Source organism: Trematomus bernacchii, unplaced genomic scaffold, assembly GCF_902827165.1.
Source record: "Trematomus bernacchii unplaced genomic scaffold, fTreBer1.1, whole genome shotgun sequence".
In the NCBI taxonomy this organism is placed as follows: Eukaryota; Metazoa; Chordata; class Actinopteri; order Perciformes; family Nototheniidae; genus Trematomus; species Trematomus bernacchii.
Window position 1 is genome coordinate 10,695,377 of NW_022988050.1, and position 20,757 is coordinate 10,716,133.

Here is a 20,757-nt window from a genome sequence, read left to right on the forward strand (position 1 = left end):
GACTCTTTTTGTTTGGTGCACTCTTACCCACAGCTTTATAGCAACATACAAACACAATATATTGCAAATGAACAAGGAATCACAACAGTTACATGAGTTGGTTTTTCAGACTTTTAATGAGACAAATCTCAAAATAATAAGTTACAAGAAATCTGGATAAATAAATATTTAGCTATTTATGCATCACTTTCATTAACAGTGCTTTGACATGTGACCAACAGCAGTAAGAAAACTGATTTAGAAAAGAGCATTTTGTACAATAAAGTCCAGCATCCCAAACGAGATGACAACATTTGTTTTCCATGTGATTTCTATATTGTAAGAGAAATTGAATCCAAGACCTCAAACTTCAGACTCTCCGAAAGCTGCTCTGAATCACATTATTGTGCCATGTGATTCCTTCATCTGATCCCCATCCTTGTGTTGAAATGTGCTGCAACTTTCACAAGGTGGAGAAAGGCTTTTATCAAAAAACAGTAGGTGCCCAATCCCCCTCGTGTTCAACTAAAACAAAATGAATTAAAGTTTCATTCTGACCGAGAACATCTCCTCGTAGAGCTGTGGAGAACAACGGCTTATCAGCGCCATTGTAGGTTATTAGCTTCTATTAGGAGAAGGGTTATTTAACACCGAAAATTGCGGGTTGTTTTTAAGGGAACCACATCGCTTCACTTAGCATGCTGGATCATCACAGCAATACGCCCCAGCTTGCCATATTCTGTCATTGACCTGTAGTAATATTAACTTGCAATAAGAAGTACTTGTGATCACAACCCAGATTTACCATATTATCACGGAGAAATTCCAGATTTGTTTCCGCTTAAATGTTATGCTTGATAATCTCATAACATAAATGTTTGCTTGTTTTTTCTCAGACAGACAGAACTTCCTAGCTTTTTCCTTCCAAATTATGTTTTTCTCTGAATATTACACCCTCACCCATTTTGATATTTAACTTCCTAACATATAATGTTCTTAGTGCCTCTGTAGTAGAGCCTTGCTGTACCACAGTGTATAAAGGGGGTACAGCACTGCAGAAGGGTCCAAAAGGAAGATAAAGACAGAGGTCTACCACTGTCCTTCCTAGATGGGGAGAGAAACTTTAAACAAAAGGTCAAACCTGGAGAGAGAGAGGTGTCGGTACTGAAGGGGACAGAGGAAGAGCTTTAAAAGCAAACTTCTCTCCGTCAGGTCCAAATGTCCCTGCAACAGGAGGACGAGTATCAGGTCCACAGTGTTTCATCCTCACAGCGCTACAGCCCTTTCAGAGACGACACTTTCTTTTTCCGGGCAGCCAGCATCTCGTAGAACGGGTCTTTGCTGATGGCGGCTCTGCAGGAGGAGGAGGAAGGAGGGTTAGATACGAGACAGTACAGTGATCCGCTGCAGGACAAAGGGAGAGCTGAAGTGCCGCTCACTTGATGCTGTTGATCCACTCGTCCTTCTCCTCTGCGGTCGGGGCGGAGATCCTGTAGAAAGTGTGGTTTCCCTCCACCACGCGGCCGTCTGCCTCCGTCTTGCAGGCTTTGATCACCTGATCTCTGTGGTCGGAGACGAACAGCTCGAAGCAGTTCTGGAGAACAGCACGACGAGATGAGTCAGGAAGGAGCAAAAACACTCATTCAAATACAAATAGATTTCCTGATAAAAAATACAGGGAACAAATCTTTAAATTATTGATTTATAAACTGAAAAACAAACTGATACTTTACTATATTTAATCAATTAGTGCAAGACCGGACATTATATTTGCATTTGAAGGACTTATTTTGAGAACGTCACCAAATGATAGCTGCATTTTTATCCTGCACCATCTTGTTTTATGGTAGTTTTACTTTTCTGCCATTTCCTTCCCTCTTTTCCGACACAAAGCTCAACCAAAGACCTGATTTGGAGGGTAAAACAGCAGAAAAGTTTAATTATACGACAAAATGCATCACAAAGAGAAGATAGTTTACCGGTTTCTTGGAGTCATCGACTTCTCTGATGCTCAGATTCTCCAGTGGAATAATTCCTCTGGGTTCTTTATCCTTGTAAACAAAAGAGAGGAGAATACATCTTCGGTTCCGTTTAAGCCTTCATACAGCATTTATCTCTTCTCTAAGCCAAGCGGTAATTACTTACAGTCGTGTACTCAAAGTAGTAGAGGCAGTTATCTGTGAGAATGAACCAGCGTCTCTTCCAGGTCTTAACTCGTCCCCCTGAGGACAGATTACAGGTGAGCTCTGACTGCAGTGAAGACATAACATTTTATTTGCTGAAGCAGAAAGCTGAACTTCATACAGCAGCAGCAGCGAGTCTGAAGCACAGTGACGGCACACATCAGCAGTTAAATATAGAGCGGAACTCATCGTGGAGGGTTAGAACTTGGGTCAGAGGCCAGCAGTTAGAAACAGATGTGAAATCACTTCTTTGCACATTTGGGCTTATAGGCATAGTTTGTGAGTTTTGAACTGGGGGTTCTTCTCCATATCATCAGTGTATGGATGTCAACAGGGCCCCATTTATACAGAAGCTGAGACATGTACTGCTGTGGAAAGGGATCATATTTAAGCCAAATAAAAGACAGGCCTACCTTGAAAAATAAATCGGTGTATGTCATGTTCAGAATCATTTCTTTGATCCACCTTGCCGCCAGACAGCCCTTACCGACGGGGAATTAAAGCCTTCATACCCAGTTATGCTCTCTTCAAAGCTGCCAGACAACATTGGCAAAAACAGTCATTCAACCTCGCAGAACAAGGGAGTTGCTGTTCTGACTCAATCCTTTAATTTGTTTGTTGTTGTGAATGACTTTGGGTTGAGTTCAGATTCAACAAAGTCAGAAAATAACATCTACAAACTAAGTGATCGTGGCTGACGGAGAATAATGGTGTGTTTCTTGGAGAACTGTTTTCAACAATTGAGTCTGGTTGCTTTGGAGAGAACGGCTTCAGTCCCCCGTCAGAGCGGGCTGCCTGATGGAAAGGTAAAGATATCATGAATATGTTGTACACTAACATAAATAGCTTTTCGTTTAGAGAAGGCTAAAATGTGTTCTTCTGATGCCTGTCCACAGCAGGACATTTCTTAGCTCCTGTGCCAGTCTCTAAACAAGCAGCTGACACAACCCCACTTCAAATTGCAAACCATATTTTTTAAAGAATACAGCCCAAGAGTTATTTTTCTTTCATCTTAATCCAATTGTGACATAGGGTGAAAGCACAGAGCCAGTGTGGGTAGAAGCAAGGAGTGGAAGGCGGGGGGGGGGGGCTCAGAAGCAAAAGCAGTGCATTAAAGCTGAGGGGTTTAAAGGTACATACCTCCTGGAATCAAAAACACATGAAAGACAAACAAACAAAAACAATGTCCACAAATTAATACGACAAAAATACAACTTGTTCTGCTCATCTGCTGTTACAGATCCAGTTCACTAGAGGGCCTTACAGCTCACAGGGACTAACAACAGTATGATTTCATGAATTGAATAAATGAATTGCACTGTTCCACACCACATGAACTAACCGAGCTTGAGCAGCCATCCTTCTCGGTCGGGGTTGAAGAAGGTGTGTGTGAGGTCGTTCCCATCATCCTCTGGGATCTTAAAGGGTTCGTTCTTGATGCTGTCGAACAAGTTCTACAGAGACGATGAGCAGATATGGGATGTTAACAATATTAACATTTATCTTCCCAGCTTTAGTTACTTTGCATTCTCAGAGTAATGATAGAGAATATAATCAGTTAAATGTATTATGTGTTTTTATGGATTAAGCGCCTCTGCAGAACATAATGGAATTACAATTAGCCGCCCCTTTACCAGTTGCATCATCAGCAGTGTTTACACAGTAAGAAGACTGAACATCAACTGGACGACACAGTGTGATTTGTTTTGGTATTATTTTTGTCTGTATTTAAACCGAGTAGACTTTGTTACTATCCGAATATATACTGGAGGGGAACATTGTTCAAACGTCTCTCACCCTGAGCAGCTCCTCCGGCAGGTCTCCTCCATCATTGATGCCTCTGTTCATGGCCGTGAACCTCTGGACCGAGGGCTTGTCCTTCACGTTGGGGTTGTGTAGACTGGTGTTCAACATGATCACAGCGAAAGACAACACGTAACAGGTATCTGTAAAAGAAGACGCAATCAGTGTGCGTGTTCTTTTTCAGGACTTTACCTATAGTCAGATTTGTTGGTATGACATCGATCTACTTCAGAAAATCAGCCAACCTGTGCTCTGGAACACTCCGGGGTTACAGCGGCAGTATCTGAGGGCGAACGCCTCCATCATGCGGTCGATCTTCTGAGCCTCGCCGGGCAGTCTGAAGCTCCACAGGAACTGTCTGAGGGCCTGCACCAGGTTCAGGTCTGAGAACTCGTGCAGCTCCAGGAAGGCGTGCAGGACCTCGATGTTAAAGTCATCTCTGCATGACACACACACACAAACATACACACACACACACACACACACAGGGAATAAAACAGGATCAGTAGCTGAATGCAGCTCTGTTTAGCTATCCGAGATGGCTGCTACAAAAGTTGGATGAGATGTGACAAATCAGATTAACGGATGATCTTTTCGAACTGCTAATGCAACATGAGCTTATTAAATCATATTCAGATTACTAATAGCATATTGATAAGCTCCTGATTTGTCCTCAATAATGCTGCACGTGTACAAACATGGGCAGCTCTAGAAAGAAACCCACAAAGAAAAAATGATATCCTTTTTTTCTTCTAAGGAGCAACGTTTTCTGTCTTTTTGTAACCCTAACCCAGTGTTTTGTACTAAAAATGTAAATAATACAAATTTACAAAAATGTAAATATTAAACATGACACTTACCTCTCCCCTAGGTAGTCTCCAATAGCGGTCTTATTAAGCCCCTCCCCCTTGTAGAGAAACTGGGCGATGTCATCGCTGGTGTTTTTCAAAAGGGAGCTGTCAATCAAGAAACGAATCCCCTGAGGGAGAAAAGAAACCCAGTCTGAACATCGTTCACAAAGAATGAATACATTGAATATGAATGTTATGTTGTCCAGTGAGGAACAAATACCAAGTGAACACATACAGTATATTACCTATTTTAAATTTGACCAACTTTCGTCCTTTTTTTGTGTTTGTATTTTTGTAAACTAAATATCTTTGGGGTTTTTCGGTAAAACAAGATTGTTAAAGATGCCAATCATTCTCACCTTCTTCGGGTCCATGTTGAACTTCTTTCGGCCCATGGCCATCTGTTTATTCCTCTGCATGCTTTTCCTAAAAACAAATGAAGAGCCCGAACTAAATACATGGATTTGTAAAATTGACCAAAAAATAGACGGCAGTTTTGATAATCATTTAAAGTATTTATTAAGAAAAATTGCAAACATTCACTGTTTTTAGTTTCTCAAATGTGAGGCTTTGCTGCTTTTCTACATTCTACATCATAGTAAACTGTATATTGTTCAACTTAATAATGTTTTCAGATTTTTTATTTTTTTGAAAGCGCGTTCTGTTTTGAGCGTCAGGCAGATCCTGTCCCTCTGAGTGCACTTCCACTAAAACAAAGGCTGAGGACCCCAGCTGCCCACGCACAGGAATGGTTAAGAGATACTTTACCTCTCTTCACTCTGGCCCAGGCTTTCAATCTCATTGGTCACCTCTGCTATCTCATCCTTCAGCCTCTGAGAGCAGACAGACAGAGAGGAGAGTTATGAAATATAAAAGCAGGAAACAGACGTATATATATATATATATATATATATATATAGACATGCATACATGTGATGCGTGTCCCTTCACATGAACCTCTGGAGATGCTTTGATCTCACCGGCAGCACAATGCATTACACACGGTCGTCTGTTCCGGCTAGGGCTGTGCAATTAATCGTATTTTAATCGCGATTACGATTATGGCTTGCGACGATTATGAAAACAGCATAATTGACAAAATACGATTATTTTGCTGGGTGCGCTTTCACCCCTCCCTAAAAGCCCACTCGGCCACGTGGGAGTGACATGTGTGAGTGTTCAGCGCGAGCGAAGATGTCAGAACAAGAGCAGCAACTCGTTAAAAAGAAGGGTAAAACTATTTCCACTATTTGGAAGTACTTTGGCTTTCAGGAGTCCGACGTGGAGCAAAACAAAGTACAGTGCAGGATTTGTTACCAGGTTGTGTTGGCACCACACGCTAACACAACCAATCTCTTTAATCATCTGAAATACAACCACAAAGTGCAATACGACGGGGCAATAATACAACAAAAAGCAGACCAAAAAGATGCCCGCTCGACTTCATCCACAACATCATCACAGTCATCGATTCAGGACGCATTGCACAGAGCAACGGCCTACGCGACGAGCTCGCAGAGACACAGAGATATTACAGGTGCCATTACATTTCACATCGCTAAAGATATGTGCCCAGTTAGCACTGTTAGCAACCAGGGCTTTAAGCAACTTGTCAACACGTTGGACAAGCGTTACGCGATGCCGTCTCGGTATTATTTCAGCAGGTCTGCGCTGCCTGCGCTATATGACAATGCCGTGGGGAAGTTGAGAGAGATGTGGCTTCAGCTGACTACTTTGCCACCACAACGGACCTATGGTCTAGCCGCACCATGGAGCCATACATGAGCCTCACAGTTCATTATATCGATGCCGATTTCAATTTGAAGACAAAGTGTCTCCAAACCGCATTTTTTCCCTGAAGACCACACGGGGCAAAACATCGCCCATGGACTGAGGGAAGCGATGGCTGCTTGGGGGTTAAAAGAGGATAAACTCGTCTGTATGACTACGGACAATGCCGCAAATATAAAGCTGGCGGCTGAGGTCAATGGATGGATGAGGCTCCAGTGTTTCGGGCATAGACTCCACTTGGCCATAGGTGAGCAGGATTCCTTCCTCCTGTTGTATGTAATATGTCATTTTAACAACAGCAACAACAATAATAGCAATAGTAAGTCATTAACATTGATGATCTCTCTCTTAATATGATAATATTAATTACATATTATTATTATTATTATTATTATTATTATGTTATGTGTGAGCTACTCTGTCATCTCTCTCTTTTTTCTCTCTCTCTCTTTCCCTCTCTCTCTCTCTCTCTCTCTCTCTCTCTCTCTCTCTCTCTCTCTCTCTCTCTCTCTCTCTCTCTCTCTCTCTCTCTCACACACACACAACACACCAAATTATGCTTTGATGAAGATCATGATTATCATCATGATACTAAATAATATGTATTTGTTGTAATCTTAGAGAATGCAATGAAGGATCCCAGGATCGGCCGTGCAATGGGGCTTTGCAAGAAGCTGGTCAGCAGCTTCTCCTACAGTTGGAAAAAGAAGAGGGAACTTGCAGTGGCACAGCAGCAGCTGAATCTGCCTGAACACTCCCTAAAGACAGAATGTCCAACCAGATGGGGATCTAGGCAGGCCATGATCGACAGGGTCCTCGAGCAGCAGAAGGCCATTGCCCAGGTCCTTTCCAGCGACCGAAAAACCAGACATCTCTCCCTCACGTGGCAGGACGTTGATGTACTGGAGGCAATCAATAAGTCGCTTAGCCCTCTGGTGGAATTCACAGACGCACTTTCTGGAGAGAAGTATGTAAGTGTGTCTTTTTTTAAACCAACCCTGCACCTCTTCAACAACTCATTGCTGGCAGTGCAGGAGGATGACACAGACCTCACAAAAAGCATAAAAAAGAAGATACTAGACTATCTCAATGATAAATATGATGACGCAGCGACACAAGAGCTGCTTGACATGGCCTCTGCCCTGGACCCGAGATTCAAGCTCAAATATGTCAGTGAGGACAATCGAGGATCCATTGAAGCCAGCCTGACAACTGAGATGAGGAGGGTGATGACACTCATGGTAATAATAATAATAAAAAATAAAAATGTCAGATTTGACAGTAAATACAATTAAGTGAATGAATGTGTTGTCAAAGTGTTATAATGTAATTCTAGGTATAAATGTTAATACCCATAACCATTTAGTCTGATTAAACATGTCATTCTTATTTTCTTTATAATGCTCCAAGGAGAACGCCCCTCTTGAGACGGGTGCCTGCAGATGACACGGAGGATGCTGCTGCAGCTGCACCAAAGAAGAAAAAGAAGGGACTGGGGAGCTTCTTCAAGGCCACCGTAGACCAAGCTGCAGAACCTCAACCTGCTCTGGAAAAGGACAAGGCCATAGCTCTTGAGCTACAGTCCTACCTCCAGGCAGTGCCACTGGATGCTGAGGAGGACCCACTAAAGTGGTGGAGGGAATCCCGGAAGTTCTACCCACGGCTCTCCATCCTGGCAAGGAAGTATCTGTGCATCCCAGCCACAAGTTCCTCTTCAGAGAGGGTCTTCAGTACAGGTGGCAATATTGTCACCTGCCTGCGCTCGTCTCTGAAACCAGACCATGTAAACAGGCTGGTTTTTCTTGCAAAAAATCTTTAAGAGATGACATGAGCAGCCCTACCAGCATTTGCCATGGTGGCCATGTTGGCTATATGTTAAGGAGTTGTCAGTAGGTTGTGACAGTGCACTGCAACATATTTGATTTAATTTATTTTGATCTAATTTATTTTTATTTATCATATTAATATATGTTTAGTATGGTTTTGGAAGTGCGCTCCATTATGTGTTGACCTTGTTTATTGGTAAAATATTATTTCTTTTAAAGTTTAATAAATGGTCAATGAATAATCGTCAAAATAATCGTGATATCAATTATTGACCCAAATAATCGTGATTATGATTTTTGCCATAATCGCACAGCCCTAGTTCCGGCTACATCTCACTGATCATCACATTCAGACCGGCTCTTCTCACAGACATGACCCAGAAAGAGGAACCTGACTCACTCTCTCAGACTCATTCTGAAAGCAGGAGCTCTGTGGAACAGCCGCCCTCTGCAGAAAATCCTCTCTGGGAGTTGTAGCACCTGTTCTGGGGTCAGCGGCGACCTCGCTTCCCCTCGCTCCCTCCTCTCCCCCAGTGCTGACCCAGATTTATCACCCTGCCTCCCCCCCCTCCGCGGGCTGTTTGAGAGCCACACTGCTGGGGAAGGAGGGGAACATGCAGGATCAAAGACTTTGACTGGCTTAGTGGAGCTGCAGCGGACAACAGAGGTTGTAGGAGTAAAAAAAAAAAAGAGGCGAGAAACAGATTGAAAACCCTGAGCCCAGAAAAGATAATGAACTAAGATAATTAAAGAAAAAAAGAAGCAGACAAGGCCGGAGTCTCCGGTTGGAGCTCTTATTATCTACAGCTATCTGCGAGTGTGTGAAAGAAAGGTAAATAACTGGATTCTTACATGTGCGTTTCCATGGTTACACCCCCCTCATAGACGAAGAGCATCCTCCGTCTCCATTACTGGAATATTTCATGGCTCATTACCCATCAGCCCCCAAGGGCAACACAGGGCGGGGCTTAGAGAAAAGGAAAGCGCCGTACGAGTCCACCTCGGTAATAAACTCCATCAATCAGTCGCACAGCGTCGCTGCCGGGGGCCATGTTTGTCTTTCTAGTGTGTGTGTTTGTTTTGGATGCATGAACATCTCATAGATCAAAATATGTAGTAATTTTATAGCACTTTTTTATAATCAATTAATCTATAATTTATTTACTCTACTAGTCGTTTTAATATTTGTTCTATAAAATGAAAAGAAACATTGCTAAAGCCGATGTTAATGTCATCAAAGTGCTTTACCAACAGACCAAAACCAAAAGATGTTTATTATTACACAAGACCATTTATTAACAACTGCAACTAAGGACTTTTGGAAGATTTGAGCTTGAAACAATGACTCATGGAACTATGATAGCAGTAGATATTGTTCCCAGTCATTTATTGATCTAGTTAGGGTCAAAAACCTTTATGTTGATAAAGGTCATTATTGTTTTTTTACAATGTCTTGTTAATCACGATAAGACCTAATATTCAATCTAATCTAGCAAAACAAATGAACCCAGATAAAGAGCTGACACTAATTTATCAAAGGTTGAAGGGGGGCTGAGGCAGGGGGTCAAACTGTCCCTCCAGGCAGAGAGAGCTGCAGGACACGCACATACAATATAAATATATATATATATATATATATATATATACACACACACACGAGGTCCCCCCCTCACAGACATGCACCCCACACAAAGAGGTTCATTCGTCTTGAATGTCTACAGTAACGCTCCGGTGGTCATACGCCTATACCCCCTCCACACACACACACACACACACACACACACACACACACACACACACACACACACACACACACACACACACACACACACACACACACACACACACACACCACACACACACACACACACACAGCACACACACACACACACACACACACACACACACACACACACACACAACACACACACACACCACACACACACACACACACCACACACACACACACACACACACACACACACACACACACACACACACATCCCACACACACACACACACACACACACACACAGCACACACACACCACACACACACACACACACACACACACACACACCACACACACACACACACACACACACACACACACACACACACACACACACACAACACACACACACACACACACACACACACACACACACACACACACACACACACACACACACACACACACACACACACACACACACACACACACACACACACGGCACACTGGTCTAGACATAGAGGTACGCATCTACTCAAGGACACCGAGAGAAGAAAGAAGTACTGGAACAATGTGATGTTCAGACAAAACATTGAAAAGCATACAATGGAAATATTCTCACTAATTATACTTAAGTACTCTACTTAAGTGAATGTACTTTCCACCACTGCCAAATTCCCTTTGGTTTAACTTTCCTTCCACACAGCTTACAATGTAAAAAGTTGGGACCAATTTATAAACAAAAGAGACAAAGACAAATTCCCATATCATGTTTGCCCCGTTAAGAAAGCATTTTGTCCAAACAGTAATAAATAAGGACTGATGACAGGTTGGACCGGCTGAGAGAAGTGTGTGTTATTAGTTACCTGTATGTCGTGCAGTAGCTCCTCTTTCCTGCGGCGGATGCTTTCCAGCTCCTTTCTCTCCTCTGGACTGAGGTCATCAGGCACTGGGGGAGAAAGGACATGAAGCACTCAAATACAAAGATCAAATATTGTCTTACACACACACGCTGATATACAAAAAGGAAGGAGAGAGACATCAGAGTCCCACTGCTCTCTGATATATCTAATAACCCTCAGCATCAGAACCCCACAGGGAGGGGGGGGGGTAATCCATCCTCTTGCTCTTAATACTGATGTACACACATGGTGATGGTCATGGGGACATTTTGGTGGAAATTGTGTTTTTCCATATGTTAGCAATGTAAGATTATTGACAGAAAACATGGGCATTTGAACATAAGTACTTTTTGGACTGTAGATTGCCAAAAATACATTATTTCAATATGTTTAACCTTTGTCAGCTTTGGTATTAAGTGAATGACAGGTTATGAAAACACAATCTCCATTACAGCTGTTTGTTGTAAAGTACAAAATATTTCTGTGGTTTCTTTATTTAAAAAGAAAGCACATTTTGAAGGCAGGGATTTACAGTTTTGTTAATTAACTCATGTGCCAACTATTTTCTCAATTACTCATTTGTTCTTTGAAGTCTTAGAAAACAATGAAAATGTCCATCACAGTTTCTCAAAGTCCGAGATGATGTCTTTAAATGTATAGTATATCAGTCCAAAAGACAAATACATTGAGTTTAATATGATCTAAGAGAATAGAAGTTTCTGATCAACTCAAATGTCCATTCTGCCTTAAATGTAACACACCGCCTCAACTGAACAAGTGTGCACTTTGATAGAGCAGAAGTTCATGTGCCTACGGCCACACATGATATCTGCAGCGGAACGATAAGAGAGGGAAGGAAATGGGAGTCTGTCAGTCACAGTGACTTCTGTTTTTTCTCAAGATATTTCAACATAAAAAAGGGAAAATCATGGAGAATATTTACGCTGAATCTGATCTGCAAACATCAAACCCCTGCACTGTTAACTACTGTCCGTATCCACCATGTTTCTCATCAGTGACAACAGCTTAAGAAAAGAAAGAGTATTTACTGCAGGCTAACAAGGAGCCACGGAGGACGTATTAGGCGCGTTCACACCGCAGTACTTTTCCCACTTTAGTTCCGAAATGTCGCGTTCACACCAAAAAGAGCCAGAACAAAAATTATGAAATCATGAGAACCTTTTTACCCCCTTTTCCGTCAGTTTTCCGTCCCTGCTAGAGAGCAGGTACTTTCGTGGGAGAAAAAGGTTCCTATGTCTGATTGGCTGGGCGGAACGCAAACCACGCCCCGTAAAACTCCCAAAAAGTTTTGTGAAGCCGCCATTTTATTATCCTCGCATTAGCATTATTAGCATTAGCATTAGCCCAGCGCAGAAACGCAGAGAGACTAACTTATGGCAACACAAAAGAAAACATGGGAGCGGTGGAGATGAGGAGGTGTCGGCGTTCTGGCGATTTACTCGGAAGGCTTCAGTAGAAGCTGCTGGGAGTCCCAGCGATCTGTACTTAGTTCATGAGAACTAAAGAGTTCTGATGAACTAAGTTCTGATGAACCTTTGTGGGAAAAGTACTGCGGTGTGAAAGCGCCTATTGAGCTGTGCTGCTGCGTGTCAGCCTGAGCGACTCCGGGAAACTGCTCATTAGGCGCTTTCACACCGCAGTACTTTTCCCACAAAGGTTCATCAGAACTTAGTTAATCGGAACTCTTTAGTTCTCATGAACTAAGTACAGATCGCGTTCACACCGGAATAAATCCCTGGGGGAGGATTAGGCAAATGAAGCCGCTGACGTTACTTCTTCTTCTGCTTTGGGTTTACTGGCAGGCCGCAAACAACTTCACGGCGTATACTGCCACCCGAAGTCCCCGGCCGGAAGTCCCCGGAGTTGGGGACTGGCTTCAGTAGAAGCTGCTGGGACTCCCAGCAGCTTCTACTGAAGCCTTCCGAGTAAATCGCCAGAACGCCGACACCTCCTCATCTCCACCGCTCCCATGTTTTATTTTGTGTTGCCATAAGTTAGTCTCTCTGCGTTTCTGCGCTGGGCTAATGCTAATAATGCTAATGCAAGGATAATAAAATGGCAGCTTCACAAAACTTTTTGGGAGTTTTACGGGGCGTGGTTTGCATTCCGCCCAGCCAATCAGACATAGGAACCTTTTTCTCCCACGCAAGTACCTGCTCTCTAGCAGGGACGGAAAACTGACGGAAAAGGGGGTAAAAAGGTTCTCATGAACTAATTTTAGTTCCGGCTCTTTTTGGTGTGAACGCGACATTTCGGAACTATATCGGAACTAAAGTGGGAAAAGTACTGCGGTGTGAACGCGCCTGCATCATCACAAAGTTACTCAGTGTCAACAAAGACCATTCATGTTGTTTTTGTACAATGTAATGGTTTTAGTGATTACAACGATATATTATAATTCTAAAATAAATATGTCAAGTTTTCATTGCCCAAATAGATTTACTTTCTAAATGTAATAAACTGCAAGAATGTTTGTCCATTATCTAAATTGTTCTAATCTAGATTAACATTCTGTCTATCAACGAGTAAACTAATTGACCTATTTTCTAGCTTTACAAATGATTTATTATGAATATATTGTAAACCTCTTTAACTCCTCCTCCCAACATGCAGACATGTCTGATTATGTTAGAGGTAAACAAAGTCAAATCCAATCATTCTGTAATGATTATTTACATAGTGCAAACACACAGACAGTGACGCACTCGCTCATCACACACACACACACACACACACATACCCGTCGCCCACAGAGACAGGTTTAAGTAGGCCGGAGCTGCCCTATTATAAACCTGAGGACGAGAATAACGCAGCAGAGGCAGTGAAACTGACATTCACTCACTTCCTCTGTCTGTCTTTTCATTCAGAGAGGAAATAAGAGCAAAATGGATTCATGACGCCTGATAGAACTCCTCTCCACAACATCCTACTATTAAGCAAACAAACACACACATTCTGACATAAACAACTAAATAAACCAGCGGCTGTGCATAGTTTGGAGGTCAGAGAGTGTTGGTGTTGCCAAGTAATGGGACACCTTGTCGTAGCAATGCCTCTGATGACCAGCTGCTCTGGACAACCGACATATCCAGGCTTAAAGTTCACTCTCTATTTGTGACCCTCCACGCTCTACCCTGTAAGTCATGCAGCTCGTTACATCCTCAGTGAGAACAAACAAGACATCAAAACCACATGTCTTTTTCTGGCAAGGTTTCTGGCTCTCATACGTGTTTCTAAGGAATACGTGACAACCCACACGCATGCACCCTCATTCAGCCAAGTTTCTGAAAAATAGATCAAAAGCAGTAGTTGTGATGACGCGCTGTCTGAACACCTACACATTTGTGTCATAATCCGGAGGTTCATACCAGAGAAAGCGTTGGTCTGTCTGCAGCTGAGTAGCTTCACAACCAGTCTCAATAGTCCCTGTGCTCCCAGTGCCGCTGAAAACCACGTTTGTTTCTCACTGCCACTTGTTTCATAGAGTCCACAAGACAATCCGTGTCACCAATCCCAGCACAAACTGCCCGTTTCCTGCAGTCCAACAATAATCCAGTCCTGCCCGAGCCCTCCAATCCCAATTTCAATCCTGTGTTCGTCTGGTCCAGCCGCCCGGCTCCTTAATCCTCAAGCTCTCATTCCAGCAGAGGGGAGAGGAGGGGAGCAGGCCTGCAGCTAAATGAGGATGAGGACAAGTGTGTTTGGGAGTGTGTGTATGTGTGTGTGTGAGAGGGGGAAAACCCTTGAACTCTCATCGCTCTCCCCCACCTCCCTCTGGCCATCTTGACTCCTCCCTCTGATGAAGTCAAAAGGGTGCCAAAATATACATACAAAAATATATGATATATGCTATATATAGTTCATTTTTAAAATAAATATATATAATAATTAGAAAATTCTCATAAATAATATGAAAAAAATATGAAAAAGTTATTATGCGCTAAATAGTTTTCAAAATAAAAAAGATATATATATATATAACAAGTAAATGCGGAAAAAATATAAATTCTTAGATTATTCTTTTTAATGGAGACTCCCTCCCTCACTGAGCAGAGCATCAAAGAGTCTCCCCACTGGTGTCCCACCCAGAGGAAACGGACGTGGGGAGGTGCAGTTTTGCGTCTTTGAAACACTGTTCACTCAAAAAATGAGGATTGGAATATATGATTTGCATCTCCTACTCACCATCAACAACCAACAAGAAATAACCGCTCTATGTTCTGGCAGCATTAAATCATTCTTAAATCCTTAATTCTCTACTTATGGGTTTTCTCTTCTGGAATAGATCACACACACATACACCAACAACAGCTCGCTCACTGGGTTGTCTCTTTGTTTCTGCCACAGGATTGCAGCTGACCCAGGGCTCAAGGCAAATCAGTTATGACTAGAAAACAAACTGTGTGTTTACTGTTCACAAGGCAATACTTGTCCATTTCAGTGTTCAGTTCACAAGGCCCTAATTGTGCATTTCAAGGTTTCCCGGCCCCGAGGATAACCAGATCAAGAGTGATATAGTCCTGCGGTTATGGTAAACTCCCTAGTGACGGATCGCATTCACACAGCCAAAAAGAAATCCAAAAATCAGGGTAAAGAACAGGAGAGAACAAACTGTGCCTTGACACAGAAAGAGAAAAACGTCCCTGAAAGACAGAGGGAGTGACGCTAAATATGACAACTTGAACTGCTCTCCAAGGGTGGTGAAGTGTATTACAGTTACTAACAAAAATTGAACTACTAATATTAATGCCTGCCTGGAAATAAATCCATACTGCTGGTAACTCTGATCCTTATTTGACAGCAGCTACCAAATACAATGTATGTTATTGCTAGTCCATCTCATACAATTGACTGAACAGAATGAGTCATCCTAATTTAAATCACATATGGTTATCGGTTTTGTTAGGCTTTTCCCCATTACCTCATTGTAGAGCATTTCCCGTGGGAGCTCTCAAACTGTCAGAGGAAACATTAGTGCAGCTGTGAGGATTTATAATCCAAGAAAACATTGTTATGTTATGGTAGCACATTTCCCCTCTCTGTATTGACCTTTTTGTGACCAACACTTTGGTCACAATTTGGGAAAATGATTAGAGAAGTCCGATTTCAGAGAGCAATTCCTCTATTTTCAACCAACAAATGGGCACATTGATTGTATTTATAGACACATGAACTATAAAGTGCTGCACAATAAGTACAACCCCCATGAGGTCTGGCCTAAATCCAGATTAATAATAATGGATCCCTTGTGCCAGTTAATAAAGACTGCCTAAGAGCATTAACAAATCAGTCAAATGAGGACCTGTTGATATCTCTCTGCTGACAGGAAAGTAAATGCAAAAAAATTAAATAATTACCCGGTATTTACTTAGACAAAAAGTAATGTAAGGTGCTCACTTCAGTTACGATGTTAAATAAAGTTACGTTAGCTAGTTAGCTAACCTGGTTAGCCTCTAGGTTAGCTAGCTCACATTAACCAACCAAAGCCCACTTACCAACTCCATCTTCGGACTTCAAAACCATGTCTGTGCTCTTGTTCCACGCTTGCCTAGAGAACAGCGCTTAAATAAGTCACTTTAAATCAACTTTAAAGGTCGAGGGGTGTCTGTATTTCCTCACTCGGTTACCGTTACACTGGCAGTTAATGACAACTGTGCAGACAGCCGGTGTTGGGGCAGGGTGACGTAGGCGCGGCTTCCACCGCAGCAGCCAATCAGAGAGCAGACAAAAAGAAAGAAACATCCATCTATCTATCTATCAGAAATCTATCTATCAGAAATCTACTCAATTTATGTGTCTGACTAACTTAAATTCAGAATTATGATGTATTTTTCTTTTTCTAATTACATTATATTCCATTACATGATATTTTATCTAGCATTTCAAATAAGATATGAAAAGAAAGAAAAATAAAGTCATAATAACTCCTTTTTAACTCAATAACTTACTGTAATTTGTTTTGACCTACATTACTTTTAACGGCATTTAAAGTCGTAATCTTGACAAAATAAGTCACAAATCGTCAAAATCACGATTTACTGTGTTTGGATGAGGTAGGAGATGCTAAGTCATAATATATAATATTGAGCCAGTAAATGACTGTCCCAACTAAGTTTGACTCACTATTATAAATCATTATTTTGTCTGTAGTGGCAGCATTAATATTTCATATTTTTCCAAGTGTGTCATTCTGACATTTCAACAATTTTTATTCGGTGACGGAAGCAGTTGCCTGTGTAGAGAAAAGGAGAAATGAAAAGAGGAAATGCGTTTTGCATGCGTAAATGTTTGTATTTTTACATGTGTGTGTGTACAGTGGGTATCCCTATGTGGGTGCAGCTGCATGCATTGCTCACAGATTCCGTTTTAATATGTTTTGGCCTGGGGATAGTTGTACATGTTCTAGTGAAGAAGGCATTCATTCAAGAAGGATACACAATTTAACAAGTAACAAGTAAAACACACTAAGCTTTAAAGTAATATTCCCCCAACTGCTGATAGTGAGAGACATATTTATGTATACAAGAGGGTGTGAAGACTGAGGAAGCAGGCTTGATATCAGAGGATGGGTGGTTTGTGCTAGGAAGGGAGAGGATGTAGGGAAGGACAGAGGAAAGGGTTGCAGCTGTGCGCTTGAATCAGTGCTTTATGCAGCATTTGGACACACCAAAAACAGGATATGCTGAGGAGGGGCAGGGAAGACAGCAGTGAACAGTTTTCATGAGGAGTATTTATTTGGAAACTGTTAACTGTGAGATTTGCAAATTAATCGGATAACAGGGGCACTGCTCATGGAGAGAAAAGCTGCTGTTATTCCAAAAAAATCACAAATAAAATCTCAATCATGTCCATTGTATTGAAGTGGAGGGACACATTTTTCAACAGACACTGCTTCTCTTTAAGTAAAAAAAAAAATGTTGGATAATAACAATAATAGAAAAAAATACAATTAATTTTGTTATTATAACACTCATTCTTTAAGTACAACCATTATTCACAAAAGTTATAACAATTTGAAAAAGAATGATGACATTATAATTCAACAGAAACTACAGTAGAGCATATTGTGTAAATCTACTTCACAATTAAAGCATTTATCTGTGAAATCTTGTATCAGAGGCCTCGAGGCTTGATAAAAGGAAAGTAGCAGAGGAAATAAGATGGGGAAGTCCAGATTGAAAATCATAAAAGCCATGACGAGGAGAAACTACCTTTGTGTGCACGGCCGCGCTGCGTTCACGGTGTGAGAATAGCTTTTGAGTGAGCAGGTTGGTTACAGTAGCACCTGCACAGTGGGCAGGGATGGAGATTGTGTCACTCAAGCACCCACTGGAGAGGAGGGTCCTGGGTGATGGCTGTGCGTCATGTTTTCAAATCCAATCCACCATCACAGACACAGACACAGACACAGACACAGACACACACACACACACACACACACACACACACACACACACACACACACACACACACACACACACACACACACACACACACACACACACACACACATAAGCACAGTTTGTCTGACTTGTATCTACATGAACACAGAAATGTCAGAAACAGCATGATGGCACACACACCGACACACACACACACACACATTACAGAGCACTCTGTGTGTCTTGATAACCACAGAGAATCACCACGGCAACTGAACACTGATAGCACTTTGTGCCAGTCTGGCTCTGCTTGTGCGTTATTTCTAAGCTTTTAGGAGTCACATGAAAGGATAATTTAACCAGCAATGCCATGTGATGATAACAATCATGACAACTTATTGATAAAGATTAATTATTTGGTCTAAAAAATGTCAGAAAATAGTGAAAAATGTCATCACCAGTTTCTCAAAGTCCAAGGTGATGTCTTCATGTCTTGTTTTGTTTGTCAAAGACCCATAGATATTCAGTTTAATATGATATAAGACAGGGTTCTCTATATTTCAGAGGCGTCTTGAATGAAAAATTACTTTAAAAATAATGACTGATGAATTAAATGACAGTAATATTCTGTCGATCAATTAATCAAGTTGCTGACTAATGGCTGCATCTCTACTATTAAACTCAGAAAAATAAAGAATTAAGAAAAATCAGCTCAAACTAAAGGTTTATTTATCAAGAATCGTCCATATGTGAAACAACACTTACCTGTTTTCTAAGATAACAGAAAAATACATGTATTTCCTCAGAAAACTCTCACCTGTGGCTGCAGCAGGTCGTACTGAAGGGCAGAGAAATGCCTGGAAGCTGGAGGCACACAGCTCGCTCACCGTCCCCATCACCACACAGGGGGAATCCAAGAGTTTGTGACAAAAACAGCGTTTGAGGCTAACGGTATCCTCTCAGCATCTTTGTGCCTTTACTCCCCTCTTAACTGTAAGGTTCAAGCTCTGGCCTCTGACGGCGAGAAACTCCTTAATAAGCCGAGTTTTTAGTGTTTTACCTCCCGACTGCCACCAGACTCTGACAGACTCCCAGAATAAAAAAAACACACTCTCACTCTCTCTCCTCCCTCCTGTTCACACACTTGACCTCGCTCCTGAATCCAGCCTCACGCTCTCCACACATAATGCGTTCCTCACATAAAAGGACACATATATTGTATATATAGACACACACCCACGGCTGTGTCACTTTGAACAGTTGTTGTTGATGTATTCTTAGAAGTGGTGACAAAATGTACACACACATGCACACGTATACCTCCTGTTTGACACCCACACACACACACACATCAGAGCCCAGATTAGTTTAGTCAGAGCTGAGAAAACACACACACATGTACACACATACATTATGTTGCACACTAGTGGTAGAAGATATATGATAATATGTATTTATTTAATTGTATTTATAAAAATATGTATCTAATTTGACTATTTTGAAGACAATGTTTTAGTTTTATGTCAATATAAGATCTGCATGTTAGTCTTTATATATTATTTTGTTTCAGATAAGGAGACATTTCTTCAAAGTAACTTTTGCCTATTCCTGACAAAATATAACTTTGAAATGTTACTCTGTGAGGTAGAATAAATAAGAAACAGCTATGGCAGAAATAATACTACTTCTTAGAGTATAAAAAAACACTATAAAGGGCTCAACAGACTTTATTGTGGAAGAAGTAAAGCTTCTTGATTTATCGTTCAGTTAATTGGGTGTAAAATCAAGATAGCAGTGCACAAAGTAACAGTAGAAGTATCGACTGCATTATAATGACTTCATCACAGATTGAAAGGGGGTTCCTATCAGTTCTATGATAGTTAATGTTAAGTTAAGTTAATGTGTGAAAATACCAGCAGTGGTTGGAGCTGCTTTACATCAGTTATTTATACAATGCATCTGCCATTAAGGAGCAGTGCTACTATTTTAGGTGTAAGTGTGATATCACTGCGCTTTAGGCTTCAGTTTGATTTCGCAAGATACTTCCTAACTCCTTGATTTTCTCCATTATTGTACTACATTTGCTATCAACTTCAATCCATTTATCTCCTTTGCTCATTAAATCTATTTGAGTCTTTGATTATCTCCTTTCCTCTCGCCTCTCTGTAGAGCTGACCTCTTTATGTTGACCTCCTGACAACCGGGAATATTTCTTCTGTGGCAGCATTTTGTGGCTTTGTATGATTTCAGACTCCCAAAATACAGTATTTATGTGGCAGGTGGCAGG

The 20,757-nt window shown here is 41.5% G+C and overlaps 2 protein-coding genes across 3 annotated transcripts; one reads left to right on the forward strand and one right to left on the reverse strand.

The window, feature by feature from the left end:
• Positions 1–97: 97 nt before the first annotated feature.
• On the reverse strand, positions 98–16,722 carry cyth1b (cytohesin 1b). 2 transcript variants are annotated; one of them, XM_034119234.1, is made up of 12 exons: positions 16,584–16,722; positions 11,032–11,114; positions 5,585–5,649; positions 5,176–5,242; positions 4,826–4,944; positions 4,211–4,404; positions 3,960–4,108; positions 3,504–3,616; positions 2,125–2,203; positions 1,959–2,030; positions 1,419–1,573; positions 98–1,332 (listed from the first exon to the last, which is right to left on the reverse strand). In XM_034119234.1, exons 1-12 carry the CDS (start codon positions 16,609–16,611, stop codon positions 1,254–1,256), a joined length of 1,203 nt encoding a protein of 400 aa, XP_033975125.1. In that variant the 5' UTR covers positions 16,612–16,722; the 3' UTR covers positions 98–1,253. The 2 variants fall into 2 exon arrangements, with proteins under 2 accessions (XP_033975125.1, XP_033975126.1); XM_034119235.1 differs by lacking the exon at positions 16,584–16,722 and adding an exon at positions 14,457–14,754.
• On the forward strand, positions 6,671–8,343 carry LOC117473587 (zinc finger BED domain-containing protein 1-like). The gene is made up of 3 exons (XM_034119236.1): positions 6,671–6,854; positions 7,229–7,848; positions 8,018–8,343. The coding sequence occupies exons 1-3, from the start codon at positions 6,719–6,721 to the stop codon at positions 8,051–8,053; spliced, it is 792 nt and encodes a 263-aa protein (XP_033975127.1). The 5' UTR covers positions 6,671–6,718; the 3' UTR covers positions 8,054–8,343.
• Positions 16,723–20,757: the final 4,035 nt, after the last annotated feature.